Source organism: Oncorhynchus nerka, linkage group LG6 (assembly GCF_034236695.1).
Source record: "Oncorhynchus nerka isolate Pitt River linkage group LG6, Oner_Uvic_2.0, whole genome shotgun sequence".
Lineage (NCBI taxonomy): Eukaryota > Metazoa > Chordata > Actinopteri > Salmoniformes > Salmonidae > Oncorhynchus > Oncorhynchus nerka.
In genome coordinates, this window is record NC_088401.1 from 45,826,425 (window position 1) to 45,841,962 (window position 15,538).

The window sequence follows — 15,538 nt, forward strand, 5'->3', positions numbered from 1 at the left end:
TTTCCTCTCTACTGTCGTTCCCTAGCCTCAAATCCCCCAACGCCTCATTTTGCAGCTAAAGCCCTCTTATTTGTGTCTTAATGGGACATGGTCTGAAACTCATAGCTTGACCCAGCTGACATTCCTAATAATAAGCCTGTGTCTATAAATCCTGATTTAATGGTGCCATCTTTTAACTAAGACATTGTCCTGTCTACTGTAGTCCACTCACCACAGTCTGAAAAATGATTGTGTGTCCTATGTCTAATTGTATTAGTGTAAAATCAATTAAGTCCATCAGATGAGCTGTTTCCCTCCCATTTGTTCTCCTGTATCACCTCAGTGTGTGCTAATGTATTTGATGCACGCCTGTCTTCTTTCTCTCTCGCTCTCTCTCTCTCTGCTCAGGAGTCACAACACTTACCCTCAGGATACGCTGGACAAAGTAAGTCTGCTTTACATTTTTCCTACACACACATTTCGATTTAATCAGTCTAAAATGATGTTAATAGATGGAAGGCCATTATGCCATGCAACAACTGGAGCGCTGTCCATTTAGGGAAAAATGTTATGCTGTGTGACATATTGCAACAAAAGCTAAATTGATAATAAGCTAGCTGTTGGTCAGGGTTTAATCAAAACCAGCACTCTGACATTTAAATGGAAATTCTTTCGCAGAGCGGTGCAATGTTCCCGGTAACAAGCCTGCAACCAAGTCTGTACCACAGAAGTCGTGAGTATTCATTTGATTAATTATTTTGAAAAAGCCTCGGGGGATAAATGCCACCATGGTTTCAGCTTTGTTCCCTTGCAAAACAAGTCCCTGCAGAATTCCCAGCTGAGAGGAGTGTTCATCACAAACAAACAGAGCAGTTGGCATTCTCTCTCTCTGTTAACCCGTACGTACCCTCCTTGGCCTCTCCCGTGCCACCCTGCACTCCTCAACAGCACAGCACTGACAACACTGCCTGTCTCCCTAGCCACGCAAGACCTGGCCTACACTCAGTTTAGTTAGTGTCAAACACAGGCCTAGTGAGTTATTTTTGGTATTTTATTAGGATCGCCATTAGCTATTGCAAAAGCAGCAGCTACTCTTCCTGGAGTCCACACAAAACATGAAACATAATACAGAATGACATCAAGAACAGCTCAAACTACATAACGTTTTTTTTAAAGGCAAACGTAGCATACATATCAATGCATACACACAAACTCTCTAGGTCAAATAGGGGAAAGGCGTTGTGCCGCGAGGTATTGCTTTATCTGTTTTTTTAAACTTGATTTTCTGTTTGTTTGAGCAATATGAGATGGAAGGAAGTTCCATGCAATTAGGGCTCTATATAATACTGTACGCTTTCTTGAAATTGTTCTGGATTTGGGGACTGTGAAAAGACACCTAGTGGCATGTCTGGTGGGATAAGTGTGTGTGTGTGTGTGTGTGTGTGTCAGAGCTGTGTGTAAGTTGACTAGGCAAACCATTTGGGATTTTCAACACATTAATGTTCCTTATAAAAAGAAGAAGTGATACAGTCAGTCTCTCCTCAACTCTTAGCCAAGTGAGACTGGCATGCATAGCATTTACAGTTGAAGTCGGAGGTTTACATACACCTTAGCCAAATACATTTAAACTCAGTTTTTCACAATTCCTGACATTTAATCTGAGTAAAAATGACCTGTCTTAGGTCAGTTAGGATCACCACTTTATTTTAAGAATGTGATATGTCTGAAAAATAGTAGAGAGTGTTATTTATTTCAGCTTTTATTTATTTCATCACATTCCCAGTGGGTCAGAAGTTTACATACACTCAATTAGTATTTGGTAACATTGCCTTAAAAATGTTAACTTGGGTCAAACGTTTCGGGTAGCCTTCCACAAGCTTCCCACAATAAGTTGGGTGAATTTTGGCCCATTCCTCCTGACAGAGATAGTGTAACTGAATCAGGTTTGTAGGCCTCCTTGCTCGCACACGCTTTTTCAGTTCTGCCCACAAATTTTTCTATAGGATTGAGGTAGGGGCTTTGTGATGACTACTCCAACACCTTGACTTTGTTGTCCTTAAGGTGTTTTGCCACAACTTTGTCCATTTGGAAGAGCCATGTGCGACCAAGCTTTCACTTTTAACTGATGTCTTGAGATGTTGCTTCAATATATCCACATAATTTTCCTACCTCATGACGCCATATATTTCGTGAAGTGCACCAGTCCCTCCTGCAGCAAAGCACCCCCAGAACATGATGCTGCCACCCCCTTGCTTCACGGTTGGGATGGTGTTCTTCGGCTTGCATGCCTCCCCCTTTTTCCTCCAAACATAACGATGGTCATTATGGCCAAACAGTTCTATTTTTGTTTCATCAGACCAGAGGACATTTCTCCAAGAAGTACGATCTTTGTCCCCATGTGCAGTTGCAAACCATAGTCTGGATTTTTTAAGTACAAGTACATTTTCCAATAATTGTTTACAGGCATACTATTTCACTTATAATTCACTGTATCACATTTCCTTTAAAAAGCTTGGAGAATTCCAGAAAATGATGTCATGGCTTTTGGAGCATTTTGGAGCATTGGCTTTTTCCTTGCTGTACAGCCTTTCAGGTTATGTCAATATAGGACTCGTTTTTACTGTGGATATAGATACTTTTGTACCTGTTTCCTCCAGCATCTTCAAGGTCATTTGCTATTGTTCTGGGATTGATTTCCACCAAAGTACGTTCAGTTATAGGAGACAGAACGCGTCTCCTTCCTGAGCAGTATGATGGCTGCGTGGTCCCATGGTGTTTATACTTGCATACTATTGTTTGTACAGATGAACGTGGTACCTTCAGGCATTTGGAAATTGCTCCCAAGGATGAACCAGACTTGTGGAGGTCTACTATTTTTTTCTGAGGTCTTGGCTGATTTCTTTTGATTTTCCCATGATGTCAAGCAAATAGGCACTGAGTTTGAAGGTAGGCCTTGACATACATCCATAGGTACACCTCCAATTGACTCAAATTATGTAAATTAGCCTAACAGAAGCTTCTAAAGCCATGACATAATTTTCTGGAATTCTCCAAGCTTTTTAAAGGAAATGTGATACAGTGAATTATAAGTGAAATAATATGCCTGTAAACAATTATTGGAAAATGTACTTGTGTCATGCACGAAGTAGATGTTCTAACCGACTTGCCAAAACTATAGTTTGTTTACAAAAAGTTTGTGGAGTGGTTGAAAAACAAGTTTTAATGACTCCAACCCAAGTGTATGTAAACTTCTGACTTCAACTGTATATCAGCCCTCTGATTACAATTAAGAGCAAAATTTCCCATAGAATTTGCAGCTGCAGCTTAACTAGGTCTTTCTTTGCAGCACTGGACAATTATATTTGACAAAACGAGAGCCTGCAGAATTTTCTTTTTGGAGTGTGGTGTCAAAAAATCAGAGCATCTCTTTATTACGGCCAGACCTCTCCCCATCTTTACAACCATTGAATCTATACGGTTTGACCATGACCGTTTACAATCTAAAGTAACTCCAAGTAATTTAGTGTCCTCAACTTGTTCAACAGCCACACCATTCATTACCAGGTCTAGAACTTAAGGAATGATTTGTACCAAATACAATGCTCTTAGTTTTAGAGATGTTCAGGACCAATTTATTACTGGCCACCCATTCCAAAACAGACTGCAACTCTGTGTTAAGGGTTTCAGTGACTTCATTAGCTGTGTTTGCTGATGTGTATATGGTTGAATCATCAGCATACGTGGACACACATGCTTTGTTTAATACCGGTGGCAGGTCATTGGTAAAAATAGAAAAGAGTAGAGGGCCTAGAGAGCTGCCCTGCGGTACACCACACTTGACATGTTTTACATTAGAGAAGCTTCCATGAAAGAAAACCTTTTGAGTTCTATTAGATCGATAGCTCTGAATCCACGATATGGCAGAGTTTGAAAAGCCATAAAACACGTTTTTCAACAACAGGTTATGGTAAATAATATCAATGGCTGCACTGAAATCTAACAGTACAGCTCCCACAATCTTCTTATTATCAATGTCTTTCAACCAATCATCAGTCATGTGTGTCAGTGCAGTACTTGTTGAGTGCCCTTTTCTATAAGCATCCTGAAAGTCTGTTGTTAATTTGTTTACAGAGAAATAGCATTGTATTAGGTCACACACAATTTTTTCCAACAGCTTGCTAAGAGCTGGCAGCATGCTTATAAGTTTGCTGTTAGAACCAGTAAAGGCCTTTTACCCCTCCTGGGTAGCGGAATTATTTTGGCTTCCCTCCAGGCCTGAGGACAAAGACCTTCCTCTAGGCTCAGATTAAAAATATGACAGATAGGAATGCCTATAGAGTCAGCTACGATTCTCAGTAGCTTTCCATCTAAGTTGTCAATCCCAGGAGGTTTGTCATTATTGATCGATAACAATCCTTTTCCCAGCTCTCCCACACTAACTTTACAGAATTCAAACTTGCAATGCTTTTCTTTCATTATTTGTTTTTTTTATGCGTGAATACAGTTGCTCACTGTTCGTTGTTGGCATTTCCTGCCTAAGTTTGCCCACTTTGCCAATAAAATATTCTTTAAAATAATTGGCAACATCAAATGTTTTTGTGATGAATATGTAATCTGATTCGATGAAAGATGGATTTGAATTTGTCTTTCTGCCTATAATTTAATTTAAAGTACTCCAAAGGTTTTTTTCCCATCATTCATTATATAATTGATCTTGGCTTCATAATACAGTTTCTTCTTCTTTTTGTTGAGTTTAGTCACATAATTTCTCAATTTGCAGTAAGTAAGCCAGTCATTGCAGCCAGACTTATTAGCCACTTTGCCCCATCTCTTTCAACCATAAAGTTTTTCAATTCCTCATCAATCCATGGAGCCTTAACAGTTCTAACAGTCCGTTTCTTAACAGGTGCATGTTTATCAATAGTTATAAAAAGCTATTTCAGAAATTCATCAAGGCAGCGTCTGGATGCTCTTCATTAATCACATCAGACCAACAAATATTTTTCCACATAAGAGTCACAACAACAAAAAATGATATGATCTCTTATACACTATTTTAGGCCCAGCTTTCCTGGATATAGCCACTATATTGTGATCACTGCATCCAATGGCTATGGATACAGCTTTAGAACAAAGTTCTACAGTATTAGTAAAAATGTCATCAATACATGTGGATGATCTTGTTCCTGTAGTATTTGTAAACACCCTGGTAGGTTGATTAATAACCTAAACCAGATTACAGGCACTGGTTACAGTAAGAAGCTTCCTATTGAGTGGTCCGCTTGATGAAAACCAGTCAATATTCAGGTCCCGAAGGAAGTAGACCTCTATGTTTAAATCACATACATTATCAAGCATTTCACACATGTTATTTAGATACTGACTGTTAGCACTTGGTGGCCTATAGCAACACCCCAAAAGAAAAGGCTTGACATAAAGATCTGCTCTAAGCATTACAGGATATGGCTCTGAATATATACAGCAACACCTCCCCCATAAGCATTTCTGTCTCTTCTATAGATGTTATATCCTTGTATTGCTACTGCTGTATCATTAAATTAATTATCGAAGTGAGTCTCAGAAATGGCTAATATATGAATGTTATCTGATGCTAGCAAGTTATTGATTTCATTAACCTTATTTCTAAGGCTACATATATTAATATGGGCTATTTTCAGCCCTTTCCTGGGTAGCTTATCAGAGACATAATACTGAAAAGAGCAAACAAAAAATATACATTCAGCAGCCCAATAATCAATTGGTGTGGGTTTCTGTGCTGCGGGGTTGAAGCTACGAACCCATAGGCTTGGCTCTCTCATCCCTTCAGGCTTCTGGGAGAAAAGGTGGACAATGAGCCTGTCATTGCGGATGTAAGCAATGTCCCTACGCACTCTGGCAGCTTTCATGGCTGGGATCAGTTCTTTCCTCTTCGTACTGACGGTAGGGTTACAAAGCTACCGATAATTTACTAAAGTTACCGGAATCTTCAGTAATTTAGGTAATTAATAGAAAACCTATGGCAACCTATCGTAACTTTGTTAATTTATATTTGAATAATTTAAAAACATATATTTATATATCGGCAATTCTTTTGTATATCTGTGTCCATATTTTCCATGAGTTTCTAATAGATAGACCATATGGTTCAAGAGAAAATGGACTAATGAATGAAAAAAGCATTTAATCAACAATGCTATTATTTTCAATTACCTCTGCAACTCGTCCAACTATTTATTCTTTTCCACAAAAGCTACCAGTTTGACTCCAAAACATTGACAACAAATATATTGACATAGTAAAATAAATAAAAGTGTGTAAAACAAATATAAAGGATATTTCATGCTGAAACTCTCATATTAAACACCAATGGTATTCACTAAGTTGATGGTTTATATTTAGGATAATGATTTACAGCTTTGTTCAGATTTCTTTTTTGTCATCGTATTTAATAATTTAATTTATTTTACATAAAGATAAGGCCAGAGAGAGGGCAAAAGATAATTACAGACATCTGTGATAATCTGAAGTACCCAAAAGGGCCAGTAGATGTCTTGTGATAGATTACATGGATTCCTCTTGAAAGATACCACAATTATGATAGTTGATGATAGGATTTATACAATAAACAGAGTACACAAATTAAAGACTGAAAGGCATCGTTTTGAGTCCCAGAGAATGAGAAAAAGGGGCAGTGATGTTTCTTGCTGCAAGGCAAGCGTTCTATCTTTTTGAATGCTCTCCAATGTTCCACAGTAGGCCTTTTTCCCAATTGAACACAAGATTCTGCTTTTGTGTCGCTCAATGACACTGCTCTTATTGGAGAAGTCTTCAATGATTTAACGAGTCCAAGGAAAGAGCATTTGTGTCAATACCAGCTTTGTCTGGCGGAGCTGAATGCATCGACTTCAGATCAAGCAGTGTCTCTTTCTTTCCCTGCTACTAACACAGGAAATGCAGTATAAGCACAAGTGAGTGGCAGTATTAGCTTTTATATTAAAACACTCCGCTGTAGCTGTTAAATCTGTGTTGTGTTATGGTACTCAGAGCCTTTATTGCTCTCTATAAACATGTATACATTATATCCTAGCTTCACTTCCAATGCTTACCTCGGTCCCTGTGTGCGCTCATATAAGACAAAATAAGTAGGAATGCAGAGATGATTTAAGATGAGATAAGTGAGATCATGAATAATGGAATCACTTTGAATTTCAAAAGGACGGCATCTGGGAAAATAAAATGAAACATTTTAGGAGAAAGAGGGGCTCATTTGTAGCAGATCTGGTCTTCCAGGGAGGTAGCCTGTCTGTATGCGACAGCTGTCAGCTAACCAAGTGCAGTGATCCATGGACTTACATCGTACATATGGATCGTCATCCAAAATCATGAAGCTGTCTATTTTTGACCGACCACCTCGATTCGGTCTTATGTAGCAAAATCTTTGTCTACACCTATTCAGCATCGTTCACACCCTCTTAAGCCTTATCCCTACCCATCTCTTTAAGGATTCACATGTGAGGCCATGTGCTAAACAGAGTGAGTAAGGTAGTGTAGCAAACAACTAAAGATTTCAAGACTATAAGTAGTAAAAGTAGTAGACTACAATAAGGAAAAACAATAAGGAATAGCATTAAATCTAGTCCTTGGCCTATATCCTAATCTGACTTTGGTGCAGGTCATGTTGTTCTGAACGTTACCGTCTCTGGTAAACACACACTGTATCAAGTAAAATCTATGTTTATTTGTCACATGCACAGGATACAGAAGGTGTAAACCTTACAGCAAAATGGTTACTTGCATATTTGCATAGTAGCAATATCAAAAATAGAACGTGTCCAGATAAAAATATTTTATAATTATTAGATGATGCTGACCCAGAAAATAGGGGTGTGCCCTATTTGTAAAAATAAATAAAAATGCAAGCATGTTTCTCATGCGTCAATAATAGAATTTCTAAATTATACTGTACTGTCTTTGAGTCAGTCATGTGCGTGGCCTAAATAACTCAACTGGATAGTCTGCCTGTAAAGAGAAGAGCGGGCTGTACTTTGATCCTGCTGCTCTGATTGGATTGACTGGAGCTGTAGATTGACTGAAGCTGTTCTCTGTCCACTCGCTTCATAATTTAACCAGATCACTTTTCCTTGTATTTTTTCAGTCTGATCATTTAGATTACTGCTGCCTGCTACTATGATAAATCACATGGCGAGGACGTTTGCTATCAAGCTATCAATGCGCATAATATCTAACAAGTGGGGCAAGGGTATGGAAAAAATATGAAACGCAATGCGCATTCTGACTGAGTGACAGCAAACTTGACTGCCCACTGCAAGTTGAGGACACACACACACAGACACACATACACACCCACCCCTCCTTGCGCTGCCCTATTCTTCAGCTGTTTTTGCAGTGAGAACAAGCAGGGGGGTATAGTATTTTGCCAACAATTATTTAGGCATATAAAAAAAACACTTCATTTTTTCCCCATCACGAATATCATCCGATCCGACTATCAACTGTCCATTACAAATACGAGTAGGGCCATATCGGCACACCTCTACCAGACACTTGTCTAAATGTGATAGAAATGGTATAACCACCCCCCAGACACATCTAGCTAAGTGGATGGGTCACTATTGTCTAGACAAGTAAACATGTTCATGAAATACAATAGATGGCCGTAATCACCCCCAGACACACCTAGCTACCTTGAGTAATTTAATCATCTGGCAAGTGAATTATTTTGTTTAAACATTTAGCTAGCTAGCTAAACAATGAACCATAATCCCACTCATATTACTAGCAAGACAAACGGATTGTCATAGCTAGCCACAATGCATGAAATGCTGTAGTATGAATCTGCAAGTAGCTAAAGCTAATGAACTAGGTTTAATATTATCTATCTAGCTGACATTAGGCTATAACTAGCAATCATACACATAACATAACGTAATCTAGCATGCCAGCAAGCTCACATTCACTAGCTAGCTAACAGTACGTTTTAACTTGCAATGAAAACAACTTTCTGACAAAATTAGGAAAGTATAATATCTGAAAACGTAGCTCGAATCTTACCCATTGAGAGAATGCCATGAGTGTGCGAAGCTGTCATCAAGGCAAAGGGTGGCTACTTTGAAGAATCTTAAATATAAAATATTTTGTGATTTGTTTAACACTTTTTTTGCTTACTACATGATTCCGTGTGTGTTATTTCATAGTTTTGATGTCTTCCCTATTATTCTATAAAGTAGAAAATATTTAAAAAAGAAAGAAAAACCCGTGAACGAGTAGGTGTGTCCAAACATTTGACTGGTACTCTACATGTATGAATGCTTCACAGCAGACTGGAACCCCTTTAACTGTTTTGTTTGTACAGCTTGTTTGGCTGGTGTTGTGTCAAGTTACTCCGGTTCACACTGACCGTGTGCAGAATGTACTCCATCACAACTTTTCCCCACTGCCTATAACGCCTGCTAAATCCAGGGTAGCGATGTTGTTGAGAGCAATAGCAACACCTTTGCAGTTCTCCAGGCTAACAAAAAAGCTGAGGTAGCAGGGCTTATCTACACATACTGATCAGCTCACGTTATAGACATCTCTCGGTATGTCCAGCCCATCCATTTCTCAGCCAATCATGGCTAGCGGGAAGGTTCCTGTCTTTTTCCGTGGCTAAACTAACTAGTCTCGTAATTTAACAATTTAATTTGTATTTACAGATGGCATACAAGTTTGTTATTAAGGCACATGAGAGTTTACATGTTCCAGAAGGCATTTCTGGAAAAAAAAAGTTTGTTTTGGTAATTTTACCTTCAAATGCCTCTCCAATGAAGTAGTGATGTGCAACATACGTCTAGCTTCCTGAAACGGGTCACATTTAGATATGACGATCTCACATGTTTCATTGTTTATGTTTAGTGTGTCATGAAACCAGTTTTTGGCATCATTGATATGATGAGAAGTTGAACATGTCAGTTTCAAAGCTGTCAGTGTTGTCACTGTAGCATTGACATGAAGTAATTGTCCTCACAACGCAATCATGTGTGCCAGTGTTTTCATGGTTACTGAGGAGCCAGGACACAAAGTATGCAATGACCTCAACATACTTAACCGATAATGCTTTATTCAGCACGTATCATAAACAACATCCCTGCATGCTGAAATAACACAAAGTTCTTCTAGTATGAAGAAGCAAACCCTGTAGGAGCAATCAACAAACATGCCTCATTTGCTTCCATCTGATTGGCTCCTGGTGATGGCTCTGTGATTCACAGTATTTATATCACATGGGTCTGCAGACCTAAATAAAGTCAGGAAGTCATCAAAGTAGAATTCATCAAAGTAGAGAGAGAGAGAGAGAGGCTGCTTGCTTGCTTGGGAAAGGTTGCATGTGGCCTGCAGGGCTGCCATGGCAGAAGGCTGAGGCTCCAGACTCTAATGAGGCCTTGTGTTTGGACCCGAACTGCATCACAGCCCCCTCCGGCGCTCCTCGTCACACAACCCCCTCCCCCTCCCCCCCACCTCTCGCCACTACTTACACAAACACACACACACACAGACACAAATGCACACACGCACACACTGCCATGGCAACAACCACTGCTCAAATCACAGTTCTACCAAAGACCCTTCGTAAAATAGAGTTTTGGAAAAAATTACTCTTTTCATGCTTTTCTTCAGAAATGTTATTTGAAGGATAATAATGTTTGTTGTACCCTCAACATGTGTTTACTGTGTCCTTCCACACAAATGTAATATAGTATCATCACAACACACACATAAAATTGCTGTGAACATACTATCAGAAAGCATTGAATAAGGTATTGAGGAGGGACCTGAGTGTTACTTACAGTAAGTAGAGCTCTCTACTGTAAGTTGTTTGGAAGCCACCAAACAATGTGTGTTCTTGGTACTATCACTCTAAAGATAAATATTTGCAGGGAATTCATGACCACCAACTTTATATATTCAAGTGCCTTTAATGGTGAGGCGAGTGCTTGTTATATGCGACTAAGACAGGGGAGTTTGAAAAAATAAGTAGTCAGATGTTTCCTACTTGGTGGAAATAAATGCAGAGAACAGAGTGGAGCCTCACAGGCAGGCAGAGGAGACGAGGGAAAGGCATCCATCACAAGCGTCAACGTAGCCTCTTGATGTGACACTCCAGTCAGCTCTCTCTCTCAAGCTCTCGGAAATTAGAGTGGTAGATGGCTCACGGCCAATCTAAATAATCCATCGCTTAGAAAAAGCGAGGCTTCAGAGTATGGCTGGGGCCCTGCGTGTGTGTGTGTAGAGGGGCCAGAGAGAACCCTTACTCTAAATCAGAGGCAGGCCTGGCAGAAAACTAGAAGGAGGGAGCAGCAAAGGACAGGAGAGGAGAGGAGAGGAGAGGAGAGGAGAGGAGAGGAGAGGAGAGGAGAGGAGAGGAGAGGAGAGGAGAGGAGAGGAGAGGAGAGGAGAGGAGAGGAGAGGAGAGGAGAGGATTCAGGATGCTTTCCCTCTGATCCCTGTAGCTCTCACCGGAACTCTGTTTCTATGCTCCCCATTCATAGTATACACAGTCATTTCTTCAATACAGAATAGTCTCATTCCATATGCATTTAAACATGTACAGTATTCTCTCGTTACGTGGTCCTTTATCTCGTATTCACTTATTCCTATGCATCCTATGCTTCAGACTCCACACACACACACACACACACACACACACACACACACACACACACACACACACACACACACACAAACACACACACACACACACACACACACACACACACACACACACACACACACACACACACACACACACATGGCATGGGTAGTGATGTTGGGAGTGTTGATGGCCCTCTCTCAGCTGACTGGATCCTCCGACGACTGCTCTAAGTGACAGATCTGGAACAAAGCAGCGTCTCAGGGCAGGAGACAGGAGCACAGCGGACGACAGGCACTTTGCATGTGAGCTCTCGACACACACACACACACAAACACACACACAAGGAAACACACACAATAAAAACATACACACTTCTCCTAGGGTAATGCACAGCATATTTATTTACTTCCATCTGTCCAAGTGCATTTCCGTGTACCTCGGAACTGATTGACACAGTAACGCGGAGATGGATTGAATGCTTATTTAAAAGCACACTCGTTTTAAGGCCCCCACAGTTACTGCATTTGCAGGCTTTCGCTCCGGAGGGAATAGAGAAAAGGTAGGTACACAGGAAAGGCTGGAGAAATGTTCTCTTATGCCTCTAAGGGGAAACTTAACAAGCCTAATGTATCTCACCTCCCCTCAGCCTCTCCTTCCTGTCCTTGTCTAACACAGCATCAGGGAATCACAAGAACCATTGCATTACCCAAAATTAACCCTGTCATCATCAAACCCACCCACATACACAACAGTAAAATATAGCATCTACATTTAACCCTCTCCTTCATTTATATCTCTCTCACTATGACAGTACAGCTCGACAGTGACAGAGCTGTCACTGTAGGGGATATTAGAGTCAGTTACTGTATGTCCCCTCTGACACACACACATATCTGATACCCCTGAGATGATGCTGTCTCTCTCTGGGCCCAAGAGATGACGCATGGCCTCCCTCATCATGACGATGTGTCTGTCTCCTGGCACAGTACCATGGAGTTAGTTACCAGGTACCAGGGACGTGGAAGGATAGAGGCTCAGGGGTGTCAGTCATCCCCCGGTGAAGTGTCACATCCCAGGGTGTACAGTACAACCCTCCTCCCTTCCCCATCTTCCACCTCCAGAAGCTCTCTGAGGAGGGTGGGTCACACTCCCATGGTCCCCAGCTGCCTGGTGAGTGGTGACATGCCTCCCTCGCGCCCATAAATAGACAGGAGAGAGATGTAGCTATTGTGGAGCTTCCAGCCCACCTAGCTAAATGGGAAAAAGCGGTGGTCTATTCGCTTAACAAAGTCGACCTCTGTCATCAAACTGAAAACACGGAGGGTCACTCTTAAATGCCAATCTAGCAGCCCTTTCGCTCCATTTAAAAATACTGTGAGAGCATGCAGGGGGATAATAACAGTAATACAGTGGGCAGTAGGGGGAGGGAGGGTTACTGCAGTGCCCAAGAGAGTGGTCTTGTTGATGAGTGCAATTATGTATCAGTGACACATTGACATGTACTACACTCAGTGACAAAGAGTTTAATTCTGTGTTCAGGAGAAATGTCAACATCAGGACATTGGTGATTAGATATGTTTCGAATGCTTTTCGGTAGTGCCTCGGACAACCGCCATTTACCACATTTATACGATTTACTGAGAAAGTGTTTTGGTGGTTTCTTTTATTTTCTCGACAGCTTGTCATGTCAGTCAGACATGCTCAAGTCACACATGATTTTCATAAGGTAATGCAATAAAAACATTTGAAGCCATATAGGCACTCTTGATATCCACATTACTTAATATGAAGTACATTAAAATAATATATAATACCTTATCAAAATTCCAGCATCCAGTTCATTCAGAGTATCATAGTTACTTATCACAACAATTATTGAACATTTGTCTGTGTAATATGTATTATTTCTAAAGACTTATCATAGTTTGTCTCCAGTATATGTGAATTCTGAAAGGCTGGAAGGGTGGAGAGAGATTTTCCCTGAGGGTGCTGACAGATAGACAGAGGTAGTGATTGGGAGTTAGCTGGTGGCTAATGATCACAGCCTGTGCCTGTCCCTCCCTATCATTACGCTAGCTCTCTAGTGGGCTAGTGCCAGGAGACTCTGTCACCGCGTGTTGCTGTGTTGCTTCACTCCACCAGCTGTGCTGCTCTAGTCTGGACTTGCCCTCTTCAGCTCTGTACTGCCTCTCATCTCTATTTTCCCCTCCTCTTCTCTTCTCTCCCCCTATCACCCCTCCTCCCTTCACCCCTTGAACTGCCCTGCTGCCCTGACTAATCTTCCACTTCCTGACCCTCCCTTTGCCCTTTCCTGCCCTGCCCTGCCCTAGACACTCCTGACCTACCCAAGACACTTCTACCCTGACCTAGACACTCCTGTACTGTGTCTTTTGTAAAAGCAAAGGAACAGGACGAAACAGTGCCAGTGCCAACCACACAATTCAAATGAGCCTCACTCATGGGTGGCATCAGTGAAAAAGACATGGTGTGGGTTGGTAATTCTGTTTCCATGTTAATGGTCCTGGTAGTAAGATAGGATGTTGTAAATCACATTATTTCTCAAGGCTTCACCAGAGCTGACTCTAATCCTATTTTAAATCATTAGACTGCGTTTCACTCAGGTTTATCAAGGTGCTTTGAGCGCCTGTAAAAGAACACATATGTTTGCCAAAACGTCAAACCTTAAGCATACACTCAACTAATGCCAAGTAGGAAAGAAGGGGTTTAAAAATATATAATTTAAATGACTTAATGCAGATTGGGTCTCTATATCTCATGGTGTGCCAATTGTAATGAGGTGAATATTTCTGTGAGCTCACTTCTAGCTGTGCTGCCAAAGTGTTTATATTCAAGTTAAAATAATATAAAACTCAGTTTAACTCCTTGTCCTCCTTGTGGTTTGAAGGTTAATTTAGCAAAATGATAAACACAGCCCCAATTAGTCCATTAAAAACACTGTCTCACTCTCAGGCTGAAACAGTCTATATCTATTATTTATCCTCAAAGGTATTTATTATAAAGTCCTGTTAGTCCTGATATGTTGTTGCAACTGCGTATCTGTGGTTTCCTGACAGAGGGAGATGTCCTGGGGCTAATTATTTTTCAAGCAGTTCATTTGGATCGGAGGTCTATCAATGTTTCAAACAGATGTGCACCGAGCCTACGTTCATCATTTATAGGTTCTTCAGGACTCCTTTAAGAGGGTATCGTTTTTATACACGTCTTTTGGGGTGTCATAAAAGTGAAACGTTTAACCACGCCTCTCCTCCTAGAGTGAATAGGGCTGTGGGTAAGATGCTGCAGTGTACACTGTTCAGGTGAATTTATAGGTGTGCTTTTTCCTACTATTGATTTGTCTCCAATTAAAGGCTGGATTATCCACACCGGCTGGAGAGAGAAGTTAAAAATGAAATATACCATGTTTGTCCCTCTCTTCTTTCTCCATCCCTCCCTCCCTCTTTCTTTATTTTTCTCTTTTTCTATTTTCTTCTGTGTCTCTCTCTCAAATTCACACACACACTCACACACACACTCACACATGCATGTACATACAGACATTACCCCCCCCCCAGCTTGGCTCCAACTGAGTGCAAATCCACTGGAAGCGTCCACCTCAGCCACCTGGTTTTGTGTTTTTGCGAAGATTTCTTCTCCTGACATCTGTTAAATATTATCAGGTTAATGACTGGCAGTTTTGTTCAAAGTTCTGCCCAATCTAAGATGCTGCACGACAGCTTAGGTCATAGAAAAGTAAACTTTAAACACATTTCCCTCTCTCATAGAGCTCCTTTTATTGTTCTAACTGAGGGGGAAATTCCCCGCCTGGGTTATTTTTTAACAGCCATGTTGTGTTAGACACTCCGGGCCAGTCAGCCACTCTATGTAGAAATGTAGGTTGCTAAGCGCTAG

General features: G+C 40.8%; 1 protein-coding gene across 1 annotated transcript in view; it reads left to right on the plus strand.

The window, feature by feature from the left end:
* LOC115130020 (AF4/FMR2 family member 2-like) overlaps positions 1-15,538 on the plus strand; it is a 178,214-nt gene that overhangs the window by 101,460 nt on the left and 61,216 nt on the right. The window contains 2 exon segments of the mRNA XM_029660800.2: positions 388-424; positions 658-712. Of these exon segments, the coding sequence (XP_029516660.2) occupies positions 388-424; positions 658-712 (92 nt within the window).